The sequence below is a fragment of the Pseudonaja textilis genome, chromosome 2 (assembly GCF_049901715.1).
Source record: "Pseudonaja textilis isolate UNSWEBS1 chromosome 2, rPseTex1.2, whole genome shotgun sequence".
Lineage (NCBI taxonomy): Eukaryota > Metazoa > Chordata > Lepidosauria > Squamata > Elapidae > Pseudonaja > Pseudonaja textilis.
The window spans coordinates 183,626,091-183,641,416 of record NC_141991.1 but is presented as its reverse complement, the minus strand read 5'-3'; the positions used below and the strand labels follow the sequence as shown (position 1 = coordinate 183,641,416).

At 39.9% G+C, this 15,326-nt stretch overlaps 1 protein-coding gene across 4 annotated transcripts in view; it reads left to right on the top strand.

The window, feature by feature from the left end:
* Positions 1-15,326, top strand: part of SH3GL2 (SH3 domain containing GRB2 like 2, endophilin A1) — a 93,946-nt gene that overhangs the window by 63,492 nt on the left and 15,128 nt on the right. For all 4 annotated transcript variants that reach the window (XM_087926582.1, XM_087926583.1, XM_087926581.1 and 1 more), the window contains 2 exons: positions 8,331-8,399; positions 12,857-12,929. In XM_087926582.1, the coding sequence (XP_087782708.1) occupies positions 8,391-8,399; positions 12,857-12,929 (82 nt within the window). In that variant the 5' untranslated portion in view covers positions 8,331-8,390. The remainder of the gene's footprint in view (positions 1-8,330; positions 8,400-12,856; positions 12,930-15,326) is intronic.

The following is a 15,326-nucleotide window of genomic DNA, read 5'->3' as shown; positions in this document are numbered from 1 at the left end:
CTCATTTTACTGACCCCAGAAGGATGGAAGGCTGAGTCAACCCTGAGCCGCATCAGGATCGAACTACAGGCTGTGGGCAGAGTTAGCCTGCAGTACTGCACTCTACCCATTGCACCAGTTAATGGTAGCAGAAAATGGCTGCCTCAAGGGCATCCAAGACATTCAGAGCAGGATTTACACCTGGCAGAATTAGGGCAGACATTGTCCCTTGGAGTGAAAGGGTCCTCCTTCCAGCTTTCTATTCAGCTTCTCCTCTCGTGGGGCTTAATGCTTTCCTCTGCAGTGAGGGAACAGTGGCTCCCACCTCTCCATGGAGAGTTGTGTGTTTGCATATGTGTGTCATGTGCTTGCATACATTTGTGTGTACCTGCTCTTCAGCACATATTTGGCTGCCTAACCTTGTGCACACTGAGTTACACATGCACCTTTGGGTGTATAAGTGGGTGTATTGTTGTATTAGGGCTAGGCTAAATACATTCAGATTTCCTATCGCTCTAGTTATAGGATGAGTCAAGCAAGGATTCATTACCATCTGGTGTTTCAGGATTGTTTCAGACATCCCTCAAACAATTATCCTGGAAATATCAGAGAATACCCAAATAATCCTATTTTTTTTTTCTGACAGGCACTCCTATATAGTGAATATTATTACAAGGATGCTTGTTTTATTGCTATTTCAAATCATTCCTAACTATGGAATTATATGTGTGTGTGTGGATTGGAAGCAGCCAAGGACAAAGCTGAAGCTTTAATCATTTCAGTAAAGATATAAAAACATGGCAAAGCAACAAGTGAAATTACTTTCATTTTTGGAAACATTATTAAAAGAAAAATAAATGCTCAATTTCTCTTATAGGATATATGCTTTAAACAGCGTGAAAAAGTGATTCCAAAAATGTATTTAATCAGATCTTCTGTCGTGTAATTAATGGAAGATTCACTAGAGCCATTTTTACTGATGAGAACATTGTTCACTTGATCAGTAATCTTGAATTTGAGAAACATTGCTTTATGCGGTCTTTTACATAACTCAGAGCTGTCTTGAAATATAGGATATAGAAAAGGATGCCATGCAATGAATCACTATTTTCTATTTTAATTTAATATATATACTGAGATTTTCCATTTCCACATATTTACAGCCTCACACAAAGATTCCTTAGTCTCTAAATTAACTCTACCCATATTGTTATGAGTCCTTTTATACCAGGAACTGTATTTCATAGCACTTGAAAGTACTTCCTTTAACTCTTTCTTATAGCCTGGCTCAACACCGACATCTTCTTTATACTGTTAGTTATATCTGTGTTCCGACCTGCACTTTATATGCTACTAAAACTCTGATTCTTGTAACCTTTAACTGGGTGAAACAGTGCACCATAAGGTTTTTTTTTTTCAAACAAGATACCTCATGTGGACTAACTTACAGGCTGCATCTAAAATCCAGGACCGCACGATTTCCACGTAATTGGAATTGGGTAAATTTTATAAAACAGTTTATGACATAGACATTTGTGGTGGACTGGCAATTGAAAAAATGACGGGAGACGCAGAGAAGACGTCTGAACAACTGCCAGCCCCGAGAGCCCTCGAGTAGCAGTATTTATTAAGAAAATACAAATACAAAATCAAAACAATGACTTCAACATTAGCTCAGCAACATTATCTAGCTAGGCCTTGGTGAAGGTGATAAATTTCCCGTGAGAAAGCAGGGCACCAAAGGTCCCATGGGAATGGCTCAGATAGGTACTGTGAACTCCCACACACATTCCTGTCCTCTGAGCTTTGCAGATAACAGGATCAAACTCTCATCATAAAGACACTACTGCCCTCATGAGGAGCGTTTGTGATACCCCCAGATCTTACAAAGCTGTACAAGAACTTGCAGAATATGATGGATATATTACCACATTCCCTCCTTTTTTATTTATTCAAAGATAGGGGGTGTTTCAGTGGCAAAATACACAGTTCCCTCGCAAACTTGATTTCGTACACTTAAGGCTGAGGCACACATTTGAAATAGATTAGGAATACATTGAATACAGCAACATAACATAATAAGTGTAATAACAATTATTACAACTAATTGAAGCAATAAACGTAACCATGAGCTGTCAGGAAGCCAATCCCATAGCAAAGCCCAAAGTGACTTATTGAAGCCATCTTTCCTGCTTCGTGTTAGCTATGCGGTCTTCCATATCATGAACAGTTCTTGTAATGTTAGGCTCATAATTATGTATAAAAACACAACAATGTAAATGAATTAAAAGCACAAACTCCTAACATTATATCTAAAGCATAAAGTAATTTGGCGAATTTCAGACACTTCTTCATTTAACATCTTAATATTCTCAACAGTATCATAAAACATAGCAACAGTAAAATTATTTAAAATATGAATATCTCTATAGTTCATAGCTATTCCAAAAGGTGGGTACATGCATACAAAGCTAACAATTAGTTACATTTAAACTCTTTGCTGCATCCGAACGTCCTTGATGTAGAATTTTCCTTCCATAAATTATCACCAAGGTCTCTAGTTTTTGAGATAATGGCAGCTCTCCGCCTCCGTATTAGAGTCCGTGGAGGCATAAGACGAATGGAAAAAGAAGTTGTGTAAAGTAACTTAGGCAACTCCAATTGACACCAATATTGTCCATAGTCTGAAACAGAAACATTAAACAGAATCAGAGTTGTAGCACAGGCTGAAGATATAATATCCTTATCAGGTCCCGAGTAAAGAATGTCTTGACCCTTATGCCAGGACCAATGTGCTGGAAAATCAAAAGATGCCGCTGTTTGCAGATTAATTTAGTCCGATTCCCCAAAGGAACCTGCTGCATACAAGTTGATAACCTCGGATAAGCAGTCATCTTTTCCCAGCTTTCACAGCGCCACGCCTGGACTGCCGGCATCAAGAGAATCAGGAACCACGGAAACACCATCCTGAGAATCAGGAACATCAGGAACGGAATCAGGAACCACAGGAACGCCATCCTGAGAATCAGGAACATCCTCACTGGCACCTGCGAAGGCGCTAGAATGATCAGGCCGGATACATCGACCAGGAACCCAACGAATTTGACCAAGATGTTCTACTGCTGCATAACCACGTCCCCACGTAATCAGCTCAGCGGGAACCCATGCTGGATCCGGAAGGAATCGCACCAACACTCGAGGCCTCACTGCATCTGTAGAAGGGGAAGAAAATGCCTGCTGGGCCGCGCCGCAGGGGGGTTACCAGACAAATTTAAAAATTTAAAGTATACAAAGCAAGATTTAAATGATCTTGAATTGCCGGAAGCCCAGGAGCTTCCTCCTTTTTTATTTAATTTAGCTAACATGTTCTTGAGCGTGCCATTATAACGCTCCACAATAGCTTGTCCTGTGGAATTGTATGGAATTCCAAATTTATGTTCCACGGACCACTGTTTGCAAAACTGATCAAAGACTGTGCTCCGATAAGCCGCACCATTGTCTGTTTTTAAAGTTTGAGGCGTACCAGCGACTGAAAATGTCTTAATGCAATGATTGATGACATGTTTAACCGCTTCACCTCTTTGAGGAGTAGCCATTAGAAATCCTGAATAAGTATCCACAGTCACATGTATATACTTCCAAGGTGCAAATGATGGATACTGAGTAACATCCATTTGCCAAATCATTGAGGGTTTCAACCCCTGGGGTTGACTCCCATAGGAATAGCCGTGCCTTGCTTTGAACATGTTGGACATTGTTGAATTATGGCAGCAGCTTCTGCAGCAGTAAGCTTGAATTGATGTGCCAACGCTTTAGCATTTTGATGAAAATAACTATGGCTGTCCCATGGCTGAACAGTGAGAACTGAAGTTACAGCACTGTCAGCTTTGGCATTGCCTTGTGATAAAATTCCAGGTAAATTACTATGACTACGGATATGAGCAATAAAACACACATTCATACGCTGCTCCAAACATTCTTGCAACAACAAAAGCAAACGTAGAATATTAGGTGATATTCCAGGAGACAAATAAGAACCTGCTACAAAGGGTAACAAATTATATACATACAAAGAATCCACTATTAGATTAAAATTCTGATTTTGAAAATTTTGAAAAGCCAAAACCACAGCAGCAAGTTCTGCCTGCTGGGCAGACTTCTGCTCTGATGTCACTTTTGTATGCCAAATTCCAGATTTATCTTTCCAAACACAAGCACCAAAAAAAATTTTTCCTCCATCAGTAAAAACTGTAGGAGCATCTGATATAGGCTGATTTACTGATTTAGGTCACACCCTGTCCCATTGATCTCTCATTTTGCTGACTTTGACCTCCCAGGAGCCCGACATTGCGCTTTAAAATGTCCAGGCTTCCCGCAATTGAAAAAAGTTTCTTTTAGCATTTCCTGCCCGGAGAGCCAGAACTAAAGTCTCCATGTTAAAAGTCTGACTCCCCACCTTTTGGCAATCTCGTTAGCCTGATCTACCGCTAACTTCAAAAGCAATTCATTCCGGGCAAATTGATTGTCAATTTGCCTTTCAATAGCCACTTTCAATCTGCTAATGAAATTTTCATAGGGTTCATTGTTTCCTTGTTTGATGTTAGTAAAGGTCTTCTCACCACCTTCGCCGTCAGGGAGAGTCCGTACGGCTTGAAAAATTAACTGTGGGAGAAGAATGAACCCCTCCTCAGGCATTCCATCTCGCTGTAATTCCACTGTTGTAAAATTACCAGATCCATAAAGCTGATCTGGAGTAACATTTGCTGTTCCCCTTTGAACTGCCAGCTGTCTCCATTTCTGATCTAACACCAAATATTGAGCTGGAGTTAGAATCATATTAAATAGAGCTCTCCAGTCAGCTGGAATCATCTTATTTCCATAGCCAACTGCTTCTAACAATGCCTGAGTGTATGGCGATCTAACACCATACTCTTTTGCTGCTTGCTTAACTTCCTTTAAAATCTTAAGAGGCAGAGGCTTCCATATTCTCTGTGGATTTAAAGCAGCATCTACACCAATTTCTACTGGATTAAGTTGAATCTCCACTCCAAAATCTACCAAATCATCTCCTGATAATTCCCCTCTATTTGTTGCTTCTTGAATAGCTGCAGTAACTGCATCTACTTGAACTCTTAAAGGCAAACTCTTCTCTTCTGACAAAGTATTTTCAGTGCCTGACAGCCCTCTGGATTTATCTGGAGGTGCTGTCGGTGGCAATATACGTACCGCATTGTAAGGCGGCAAACCTTCTTCGGGGGTGCTAGGAGCGGTTGTTCATGCGTAACTAATGCATCCATAACCACCCTCCAGGTTAACAAAATTGAAGAAGGGCACGAGGCTCCTCGTGCAAAAATTTCCCTATCTTTCTCCAGCGCTCTACTTTAATACTACCTCCCTCTGGATAACACGGAATATGTTTCCAAACATACTGTAATAAATCCTCAATTTCTTTCTTTCCTACTTCATGTCCTCTACTATGAACTCCAAACTTAAAACTATTCCCAGCGATCTCTCTCATTTCTCTAAGGTGCTTTGTCTGAGCTTTCGAGAGACCTTCCCCATACTCACGAAAAGAATCTGTCTCCGTCCAGCGAAGAAGATGAGGGCCCAGTCGACGTCCGCGACGATGAGTATAGGATGCGGGAAGCGTGTAAGCTTTCAAGCTAACACGCCAAAGCGTATAGCCTTCCAAACTATCACGTCGGGTCACCACTTGTGGTGGACTGGCAATTGAAAAATGACGGGAGACGCAGAGAAGACGTCTGAACAACTGCCAGCCCCAGAGCCCTCGAGTAGCAGTATTTATTAAGAAAATACAAATACAAAATCAAAACAATGACTTCAACATTAGCTCAGCAACATTATCTAGCTAGGCCTTGGTGAAGGTGATAAATTTCCGTGAGAAAGCAGGGCACCAAGGTCCCATGGGAATGGCTCAGATAGGTACTGTGAACTCCCACACACATTCCTGTCCTCTGAGCTTTGCAGATAACAGGATCAAACTCTCATCATAAAGACACTACTGCCCTCATGAGGAGCGTTTGTGATACCCCCAGATCTTACAAAGCTGTACAAGAACTTGCAGAATATGATGGATATATTACCACAGACATTATCATAATTCAATTTAAGACATCATAATACCAAATGTCAGAAAGCATTTCTTAGGTTCATGTTTGACTCTTCATTGTGGTATACAGTTCAACAAGGGCTACTTTCAAGACAGATACATCTCTAAATGTATCTCAGCTTTTCCAATGAAGGAAGTCTATCTGAAGTTCTGCCATTGTTGAAGGCATTGGGTAATCTGGTAAGGAAGTATCTCAGAAACAATGACTCAAGGGTTATCTAATAGTCTATATGTTCCTGTGCCACAAATGTTCATAACAAACCACAATGTCATCAAAATGACAGCACAAGCCTCATTGAGCGAATAAAATGATTATGTAATTGTATCACAACCTCTGATACAGAAAGAAGTCATTTAGGTGATTGGCAGGATGATGGATATTGGCATTGAGCTTGGCCATTCCCATGTTCCTAGGTGCATTTATAACATACACACTACAACCACCGTTATCAATTGGAACATTCTATAAAGAAATCATTGCAGATTGAAGAAAAAGTAGAATTGTGAGTATAAGCTAATGTGTCATTATAGGCAGTCATGTGATCAAGAGCACATATGATAAGGGAAGGAGTCTGCTGTTGCAATATACTTCATCATTGCATGCTAATTGAATATCAACAACTTCCCCTCTGGATCTGCATTGACTTGAGTGTTTGTTACTGAGTTCTTTGTATCTAGTCTTGCCTATAATAGTAATCTCTTTCAAAGTAAAGCTTGAGAACGAAGATATACAGTATGTGTGTCTTCTATCTACCTATCTACATCATCTGTATCATCTATTCATATCTATATCATCTACCATTTATCTGTCATTTCATTTATCTGTCTGTCTGTCTATCATCTACCTGTCTATAACATTTTTTATTTTTATTTTTTTTTATTTTTGTCAATTGCTTATAATAGGTATAAGTAAAAACATAGTTATGAATACATGGACACATATAAGAAAAATAAAAAAAAATAAAAGAAATAATAGGACAGGGACAGTAGACACGTTGGTACGCTTATGCATGCCCCCTACAGACCTCTTAGGAAAGGTCAATAGTAGACAGTCTAAGGTTAAAGTTTTTGGGATTTGGGGAAGAAGCCACAGAGTCAGGTAGAGTATTCCAGACATTGACCACTCTGTTGCTGAAGTCATATTTCCTGCAATCAAGTTTGGTGCGATTGTATCTATTGTTTGCTCTTGTGTTATTATGGTTGAAGCTGAAGTATTCATTGACAGGTAGGACATTGCAATATATAATTTTATATACTATACTTAGATCGGACCGAAGGTGGTGTAATTCTAGGTTTTCTAGGGCTAGAATTTCGAGTTTGGTGGCATAAGGTATTCTGCAACGAGTAGAGGAATGGAGAACTCTTCTTGTGAAATATTTCTGGACTTTTTCAATTGTGTTAATATCAGATATGTAATGTGGGTTCCAGACTGATGAGCTGTATTTGAGTATTGGTCTAGCAAATGTTTTGTATGTTTATCTATCATCTATCTATCCCTTAGTAATACTTATTAAGTGCTTGTAGCAGTGTAAAATCATTTAACTTCTATATTATCTGTTTTGAATTAATTGAATTCCTTTTATTTTACTCATAACTATTAAAAATGAGGAAATCATTGCAATTGTCAAGACTGTCCTTTGAAAGGAACAAGTTTCTGGTTTTAGACGTCTTCATTTTTAGAATGCAAAGTTTTTTCCCCCACTCCCTCTTGAGATCTGTTATCATTTAGCAGAATTGCTTAATTTCACTTTCTAAACAATAGCACCACCTAGGCAGCCATGACCAACAGTTGATTTTGCACAATATTTAATCGGTCACACCCTTGTTTAAAAGAAGTCCCAGTGCAATCTCATCCATGTGATAAAATTTCAGAATTTTTTCCCCCCTTATTCCCCTTATCATTAGTCAGAACAGCCTTTTCCAATTTCGTGACCTCAAGATGTGTTGTTTTTATAATTCCCCAATATTCCTTCCTCTCTGGAAATAATAAGACTGCTTGGAAAGCACCTCTGAAAATACCCCAAATAGGCAGGCATATATCAAAGCATTATAACTATTTTATTTGGTCTGCACTGCTTTGCACAGAAAAGTTTTATAAACATATATGATGGTGAATAAGGAGGAGGAAGGAGTGTGGTGTATGTTCACTGTGAGTTATTTATAATAAATGTGGAGTAAAAATCAACTATTTTTTTTTCTTTTTTTTTGCCTTTTATTGCAGAAAGTGAGTGAAAAAGTTGGTGGAGCAGAAGGAACTAAGCTAGATGAAGACTTCAAAGAAATGGAAAGGGTGAGTCCAGAAGTTAATTGCTCTTGTATAACTTCCCGCAACATTCCTCGAGTGGGTTTTTATATATTTTGTCAAAGAACGTATCATTTGGATGTTACGCTTTCCTAGGTTGCTTATCTATAGCTAGACAACATAATTAGCATAACTGCTACTCTAGATCAGATTAGCTTCCTCATCTAGAGTGAAGTTTTATCCATTATTCTGTTGGGGCTTCATCCTCAATTCCCACGCTGCTGCATCTTAGAAGTTACAGTCCCACTGCGTTAGGCAGGAGAAGGTTGGTTTAAAAGTTCAAGAGATGATTGGGAAAGGGCATCCAGATTTGCCAGCAGTTGCCCATACTTCTTTCTATGTCAACCCTACTTTAAATAAAATGGTGGGTTGTCAAGTGATTCTTGCACTGATAGGAGGAAATTATTAGGTACGTCATGTTCTAATAAGCTGTGCCAAACTTCAGGAGGAGAGGCAAAGCAATGATTCAAGGAATACTTCCTCCAAGAAGGAAATTGCAAGGCCAGGTGCATAGCAAATTGTAAGATGGAAGAATCCTTTTACCATCCTCCTTGAAAAATATACCTTATTCTAATAAAAGGTTTGATTGTTCCTAACCATCATAAGGAGGAAGTCCGTTCTCCTACCTTGCAACGAAGACTTGGGAAACAACAATCCAAGAATGTTCAACAAACAATAGGCTGGCCAGATTTGGAAGGTGGGGGCGTGGGGTGGGGTGGGGGGAGAAACAGGACATTTTTGCTTTGAATAGTTCTATTCAAAAATGACAGTGGGCAGACAATATTCAGGTTTGGAAGTTATGCCAGGAAATCTAGGGAGTTCTTCAAAATCCATCTACAAAAGCTGTGTGTACAAAAGGTGAACAAAAAAAATATGAAAGCGATGGCTGCAGAACCAATGTAGTCGTGGCATGGCACATTTTTAAAAATGGAGGGCTTTCGCTAGGAACAAAGCCCTCAATTGATCCTAAGTATGAGCCTTCTCCCAGCTGCCTTTTGCACTTTTAATAAATACTTATGAAATGGAAATATGTATTTAAATCACAATTGTTTGGACGCGGTTTTATAGCATGATGTTCTAAAGCTTTATGGACGGAACTTGCTGTTGGTATCTTTTTAATTTCCTCCCGATATTTTATAGCTGTGGTTGGAATCTCTTAAACTAAAAGGCTTCTTCCATTTTAAATAGATGATTGTAGGGTCCGTCTCCATTTTGCCTTTTGTTCTTACTCGGTCTTCATACAATCAATAACACTGAGAAGTACTATGTTTCCCCCAAAATAAGAACCTGTCTTAATAGTTTTTTCCCACCAAAAAAGGCACCAGGTCTTATTTTGGGGGGATGTCATCCACTAACTAACTTAACTTGCACATGTTGCTCGTGGCCTCCTTTTCACTGTCAAAGGCCTTCAGGAACTTCTTCGGCGACCGGCAATCCTTTCCTGAAGGCCTGTGCAGCTGATAACAGAGCTTTGTTATCAGCTACAAAGGCCTTCAGGAAAGCCTTGCCAGCCTTCCCGGCTGCAGAAGAAATGGGCCGGCAAGGCAGGTGTCGGGGTGTGCGAGGCCTGGCTACAACTGTCCACAGGTAAGTAGTAGGGCACCTCCACACACACCCATCCCCACTCTAGCTTAATTTTTACGCATCCACTCTGGAGTGTGTGGGACCTTATTTGGGGGTAGGGCTTTTATTGAGCACAGCTAGGTCAAGCTAGGTCTTGCTTTCGGGGTAGGTCGTATTTTTGGGAAAACAGTATAACTGTGAAGGGATACATGTTCACAGCCTCCTTATGCAAGTGGGTGATTCTTGGCTTAATCTAACTTACAGAATGGCTGCAAGGATTTAGCAGATGCGATCATTTTTGTCTTTGAAAAAGGTGGGAATGTATGTGTGTGTATGCACATACATATACTTACCCCTAATAAATAAATTAATTGGTGGTTTCATATAAAGATATACAGTAAATTAATTAATGAGACATTATCCCATTTCATTAAAGATAATTCTTGCCCAAATCTAGCCCAAAAAGCTACAGCAGAATCCACACTTTGAAGCTGCCCTTATTCATTCTGATTTTATGGTCAAGGCCTTTCCATTTTATGCTGGTGCTCGCAGACCTCAATTAGGCCAGTGCTTGTCAATGCTAAGCATTGTAATGACATGTAATAAACTTTAATTACTCCCAGGCTCCCAAAGAGCTTCTTGTCATCTGGCAACAAGCAGGTGGGTGAACAAATAAAAGGTGGGCGTGTAGCGGGAATTCATAATGTGAGAGAATATCCGTGAGTGTGCAGCAGGGCAGCTGCACATGAAAAGAAGCGGCTAGAGATGTCATTAATGGGGATAGCCAAGCCAAGAGCATTAGGGCTGTTTTCAGATCTCTGTTCAAACTGTCAGCAGCTCACCCTCCCCCCTCCTCCCCCATACCTCAGTTCTGGATGTCTGGGGAAATCAATCTGAAATATTAACGGACTAGATGCATTTTTAATAGAGGAACGGGCTTCAAAGGGCAGAAAACGAGCAAGATTTCAAGACGTTGGTGGTTAGGATGGCACCGTCAGCCTGCAGCATGGCTTCTGAGAAGGGGTGCGGGGAGGGAGGGGAAGAAAGGAATGGAAAGGAGATGATTCCTTTTGCTCGCTCCATAAGATGGAGAAGTTTTAGCCTGTTCTGTGTTGCAAAATCTAATAGAAGCCTTAGCAGATGGGAGAGGGGAGGGGAGAAGGAAGAGGTCCCTCATTTTCTTTGCTAGTAACTCAGAATAATGATGTCCCAAACGTCCTATTACTCTGAAAGGAAGGTATCTCTTAATTTAAACCAAGCCCTCACAAAAATCAAAACAGCAGAATGCATAGCTATAGACACACACATGCATGTACAGGTGCATGTGTGAACACACACACACACACACACACACACACACACACACACAGATTAAATTAAAGTGTGATGCCTACCTCTTGATTTTGTCAGCCCGACATTGCCAACTCCAGCTGAAAAAAAGTCCTAAAGATTAGGGGTGGTAGATTTGTTTGCTTTCACCCTTATTATTTATAAAAAAAAAATAACTTAAGGCAGTAACTTATTTAGTACTCCTTTCTCCTTCTATCTTCCTCACAATAACCACCCTGTGAGTTGGGTTGGGCTGAGAGGACTGATCCAAAGTCATCCAAGATGTCTTTTATGCTTAAGGTAGGACTTGAACTCCCAGCCTCCTGGTTTCTAGCCTGGTGTCTTAACCACTTGACCAAAGAGGCTCAGATTCTACTTTTCAATTTCAAAAGTTTCAACTTCAATTGAAGTTGTCAATGCCGGGTTGTGGCGGACATTGTATAGGGTTTTTAACTTTATGTGGGTTTGTGCATATGTACGTATGTATGTATAGGGATGGGGTCGCTCAGTGGCTAAGTTGCTGAGCTTGTCAATCAGAAAGGTCAGCGGTTCAATGGTTCAAATGGAGTGAGCTCCCATTCCTTGTCCCAGCTTCTGCCAACCTAGCAGTTCAAAAGCATGTAAAAATGCACGTAGAAAAACAGGCATCACTTGGGTGGGAAGGTAACAGCGTTCTGTACGCCTTTGGTATTTTGTCATGCTGGCCACATGACCACTGAGACATCTTCGGGCAGCACTGGCTCTTCGGCTTTGTAACGGAGATGAGCACCGCCCCCTAGAGCCGGAAACGACTAGCACGTATGTGCAAAGGGAATCTTTACCTTTACCTTTTATGTATGTATGCAGATGTTATTTTGACTATTGTGGTTAATTAATTTTTAACATTCTGAGTTGCTTAAAAATTGAATCAGTAACATAAATAAGCAAGAAAATTGTGCTTTTTGCCCAAAAGAGGGCCAAGAATTAAAAAAACAATAATCAACTGAAACGATCAAAAATCATTGCCCATAAACTAAAGTACCCCCTTATAAAATCAATTGGTCTTCCATCTGCATCCAATCAGTCTTTCTCAGCTATACACATACGGACCATGTTCCTTCCTTTCAGGGTAAAAGCAGAAAAACAAGAGTGGGAGAAGTGGGATGAAGGCCTTAGAACGAGGGCAGTGATCATGCAATAGGGAAAGAAGAGAACCACATCGGAAGGAAGGAAGGAAGGAAGGAAGGAAGGAAGGAAGGAGGGAGGGAAGGAAGGAAGGAAGGAAGGAAGGAAGGAAGGAAGGAAGGAAGGAAGGAAGGAAGGAAGGAAGGATACTCCCTGCCAGCTTCACACAAAGAAACTCAAGGGCGGAAGCTAGCAGGAAGTTGCTCCCACTCTCATTGCTTTTTTGCCCATCTGTTTCTGTTTTGCGGTAAAGAAGTATCTCTGAAACAATGACACAACAGGGCGTCCCAAGGACAGAGCTGTGGAAGAAGAAATAACAAGGGTGTTGGATTTAATATTTCCATTCTTATTTGGGGATTCTTCCCTTCCCTTTCATTTTGTAATTGCAGAAAGTGGATGTCACCAGTAGGGCCGTGGTGGAAATAATGGCAAAGACAATCGAATATCTTCAACCCAATCCAGGTATGTCTAGTTCAACTTGAATCAGAGAAGGTTTGAATTTATAGGTCATTGCAGACAGGTCACAAAGAATAAGTTACAAAGATCTCGGCTCATTTCACACACACACAAACACACACACACACCAACACACACACAGATATGCAGAATGCAGTCTTGACAGGTTTGGCCTGGTCTCTTCTGCATGAGTTTTCCAAATTCTTATTTGCTATTTTTGTCTGTCTCATAACAAAATACTTGACAAAGGAAAGTCATGATTTCACTTGAAGGATGATAACTGTAACTGTATTTAAACAATTTTCTCTTAAGAATGAGATTGCAGAAAGCAAGGGCACAGCTTAACTCTGTTTTCCCCCCCACATTTATCATAAATGCAGTATTCGGGATACTTTTCAAGTTTAAACAGTTATGACCATATTGGACACACACAAGAAGTTGTCTTACTCTTGTGTTTTACCTTTGTTTTGCCGCAAAGCCTTTCCCACTGTTGAATTGCAGTGCTATCCACCCATCCTTGAATCAACAGAAAATAAAACCAGTGGAAAATTTGTTTTCTTCATGGCTAATTCCAATTCCCTGTCTGTTGCTTCTGTTCCCGGTCACCACCATCATCAATTGCAGTCCATTAAATAAATTTTATATACCTTGAGATTCTCCTAGGATATTGTGTGAAAAGAAAAAAAAATTACTTTAACTAGAAGAACTAAGGACAACTTAAGCTTGTCTTATTCATAGTCTAGGGATTTAGGGAAGGCAATACCATAGCAATAGGACCCCAAAATAACACCCCGTTGTCAGAGTATGTTTATGTTGCCATTACCTGCAAGAGGGTCATGGTCTCAATAATATTGATATCTAAGTTATGTTTAAGATCAGCCTGGACAAAATAGAAGTCAAATTCTGAATGAAAAACGCATGAAGGCAAAATTAGTGGAGAAAAAGTTGGATTAGGAGACTTTAATACCTTGTGAAGTAATAAAACTTTGGAGTCCATCAAATGCATTACACAGAAGAACATCTGAATCAGTCTCATTTCTTTCTGAAGACCTTAACATAAGTTGCTGATAGTTGATACAGTCATATTGCATTTGTTTCAATGATGGCTAGCAAAGATGCGTGCTTCCTGGTTCTACAAGCAAGGTGATGTAGACGCATCGTTCTTTCCTTAATGTCTTCTGTCTGAAAAAAAAAAAGAAATATTTTTCACTTAGGTTTCTCTAAGTGTATCAATATTTTGACGACTACAATCATGGCCACGTATAGTGTCCTGGTTGTGATGTCCCAGGAGGCTTGCCCCAACGATTTCCAAATATGAGGATCAACTGATAAATTTTATATGCTAACCCCACACACACGTAGCAGGTGGCCAAATTTCTTCAGCAAGTTATACAATTGTGCAGAACTTTTAATTAGACGTGGCATTTTATTATACCGTTGTTGTTTTTTTCTTTTCTCAATAGCAAATTGCTGTATCAAACTATCTGTCTTTTTTACTGGAAAGACCATAAGAAAGAATCATAGAACCTGGAAAGGTCTTCTAGTCCCACCTCCTGCCCATGACAGGAGATTTCGTTCCATCCTGAACAAATGGCTGTCTAATCTTTTCTTCAAAAACCTCCAGCAATGGAGGTTCCACAACTGCAGGGCAAGTTGTTCCACTGATTAATTGTTCTCACTGTCAGGAAAAGTTTCCTTACTTCCATGTTGAATCGTATATGATTTGACGATTGTAATCAACATTCTCTCGAATCTAGATTGTTCTTACACGAGAAGGCACTTACCATGCAAAAGTAACCCAGCAGCCAAGAATTCCCACTTTTCTCCTGGAAATTCCCTATTCCACCATTGTCCTACTCCACAATGCAACAAGGAATTGTGAGAACTGCTGCAAGGAGGAGAGGTGTAAATAAACTCTTCCTTTATAATCAGAATTCTCTTCACTGACGTTGTTCATTTTCAACCCTCAAATCCCATTTTAATGGCAAACTGATGATGAAAAGTATAGTTTAAAGGTCTATAAAGGATACCAGAAAGGTGATTAGAAGACAAACCATACATGCCTGGCAACAGCTCTTCATATTCTCATGATGTTGGAGCTAAAATATGGAAGCTTCTGCACGGTTTAGCATTTAGCATTAGCTCTGGATATGAATGTGAAGCAGAATTTCATTGATTAGTCTCATTGATTTAGCATTAAGGTCTCCAAGTTTATCACCATCTTTTTATTCTATGATAAGGAAAGAGATTCAGCTCTTTCTGTTTCCCTGGTAGACATACCCATGAGATGAGTTTTGAAATTCAACAGTATCCCGATGGGAAAAACGAAATACTGTAAAACAACCAGGAACAGTTATGAAGCTTCCATAGCTATTCTGGACATGGGGCGGGGAGGGAGGAGAG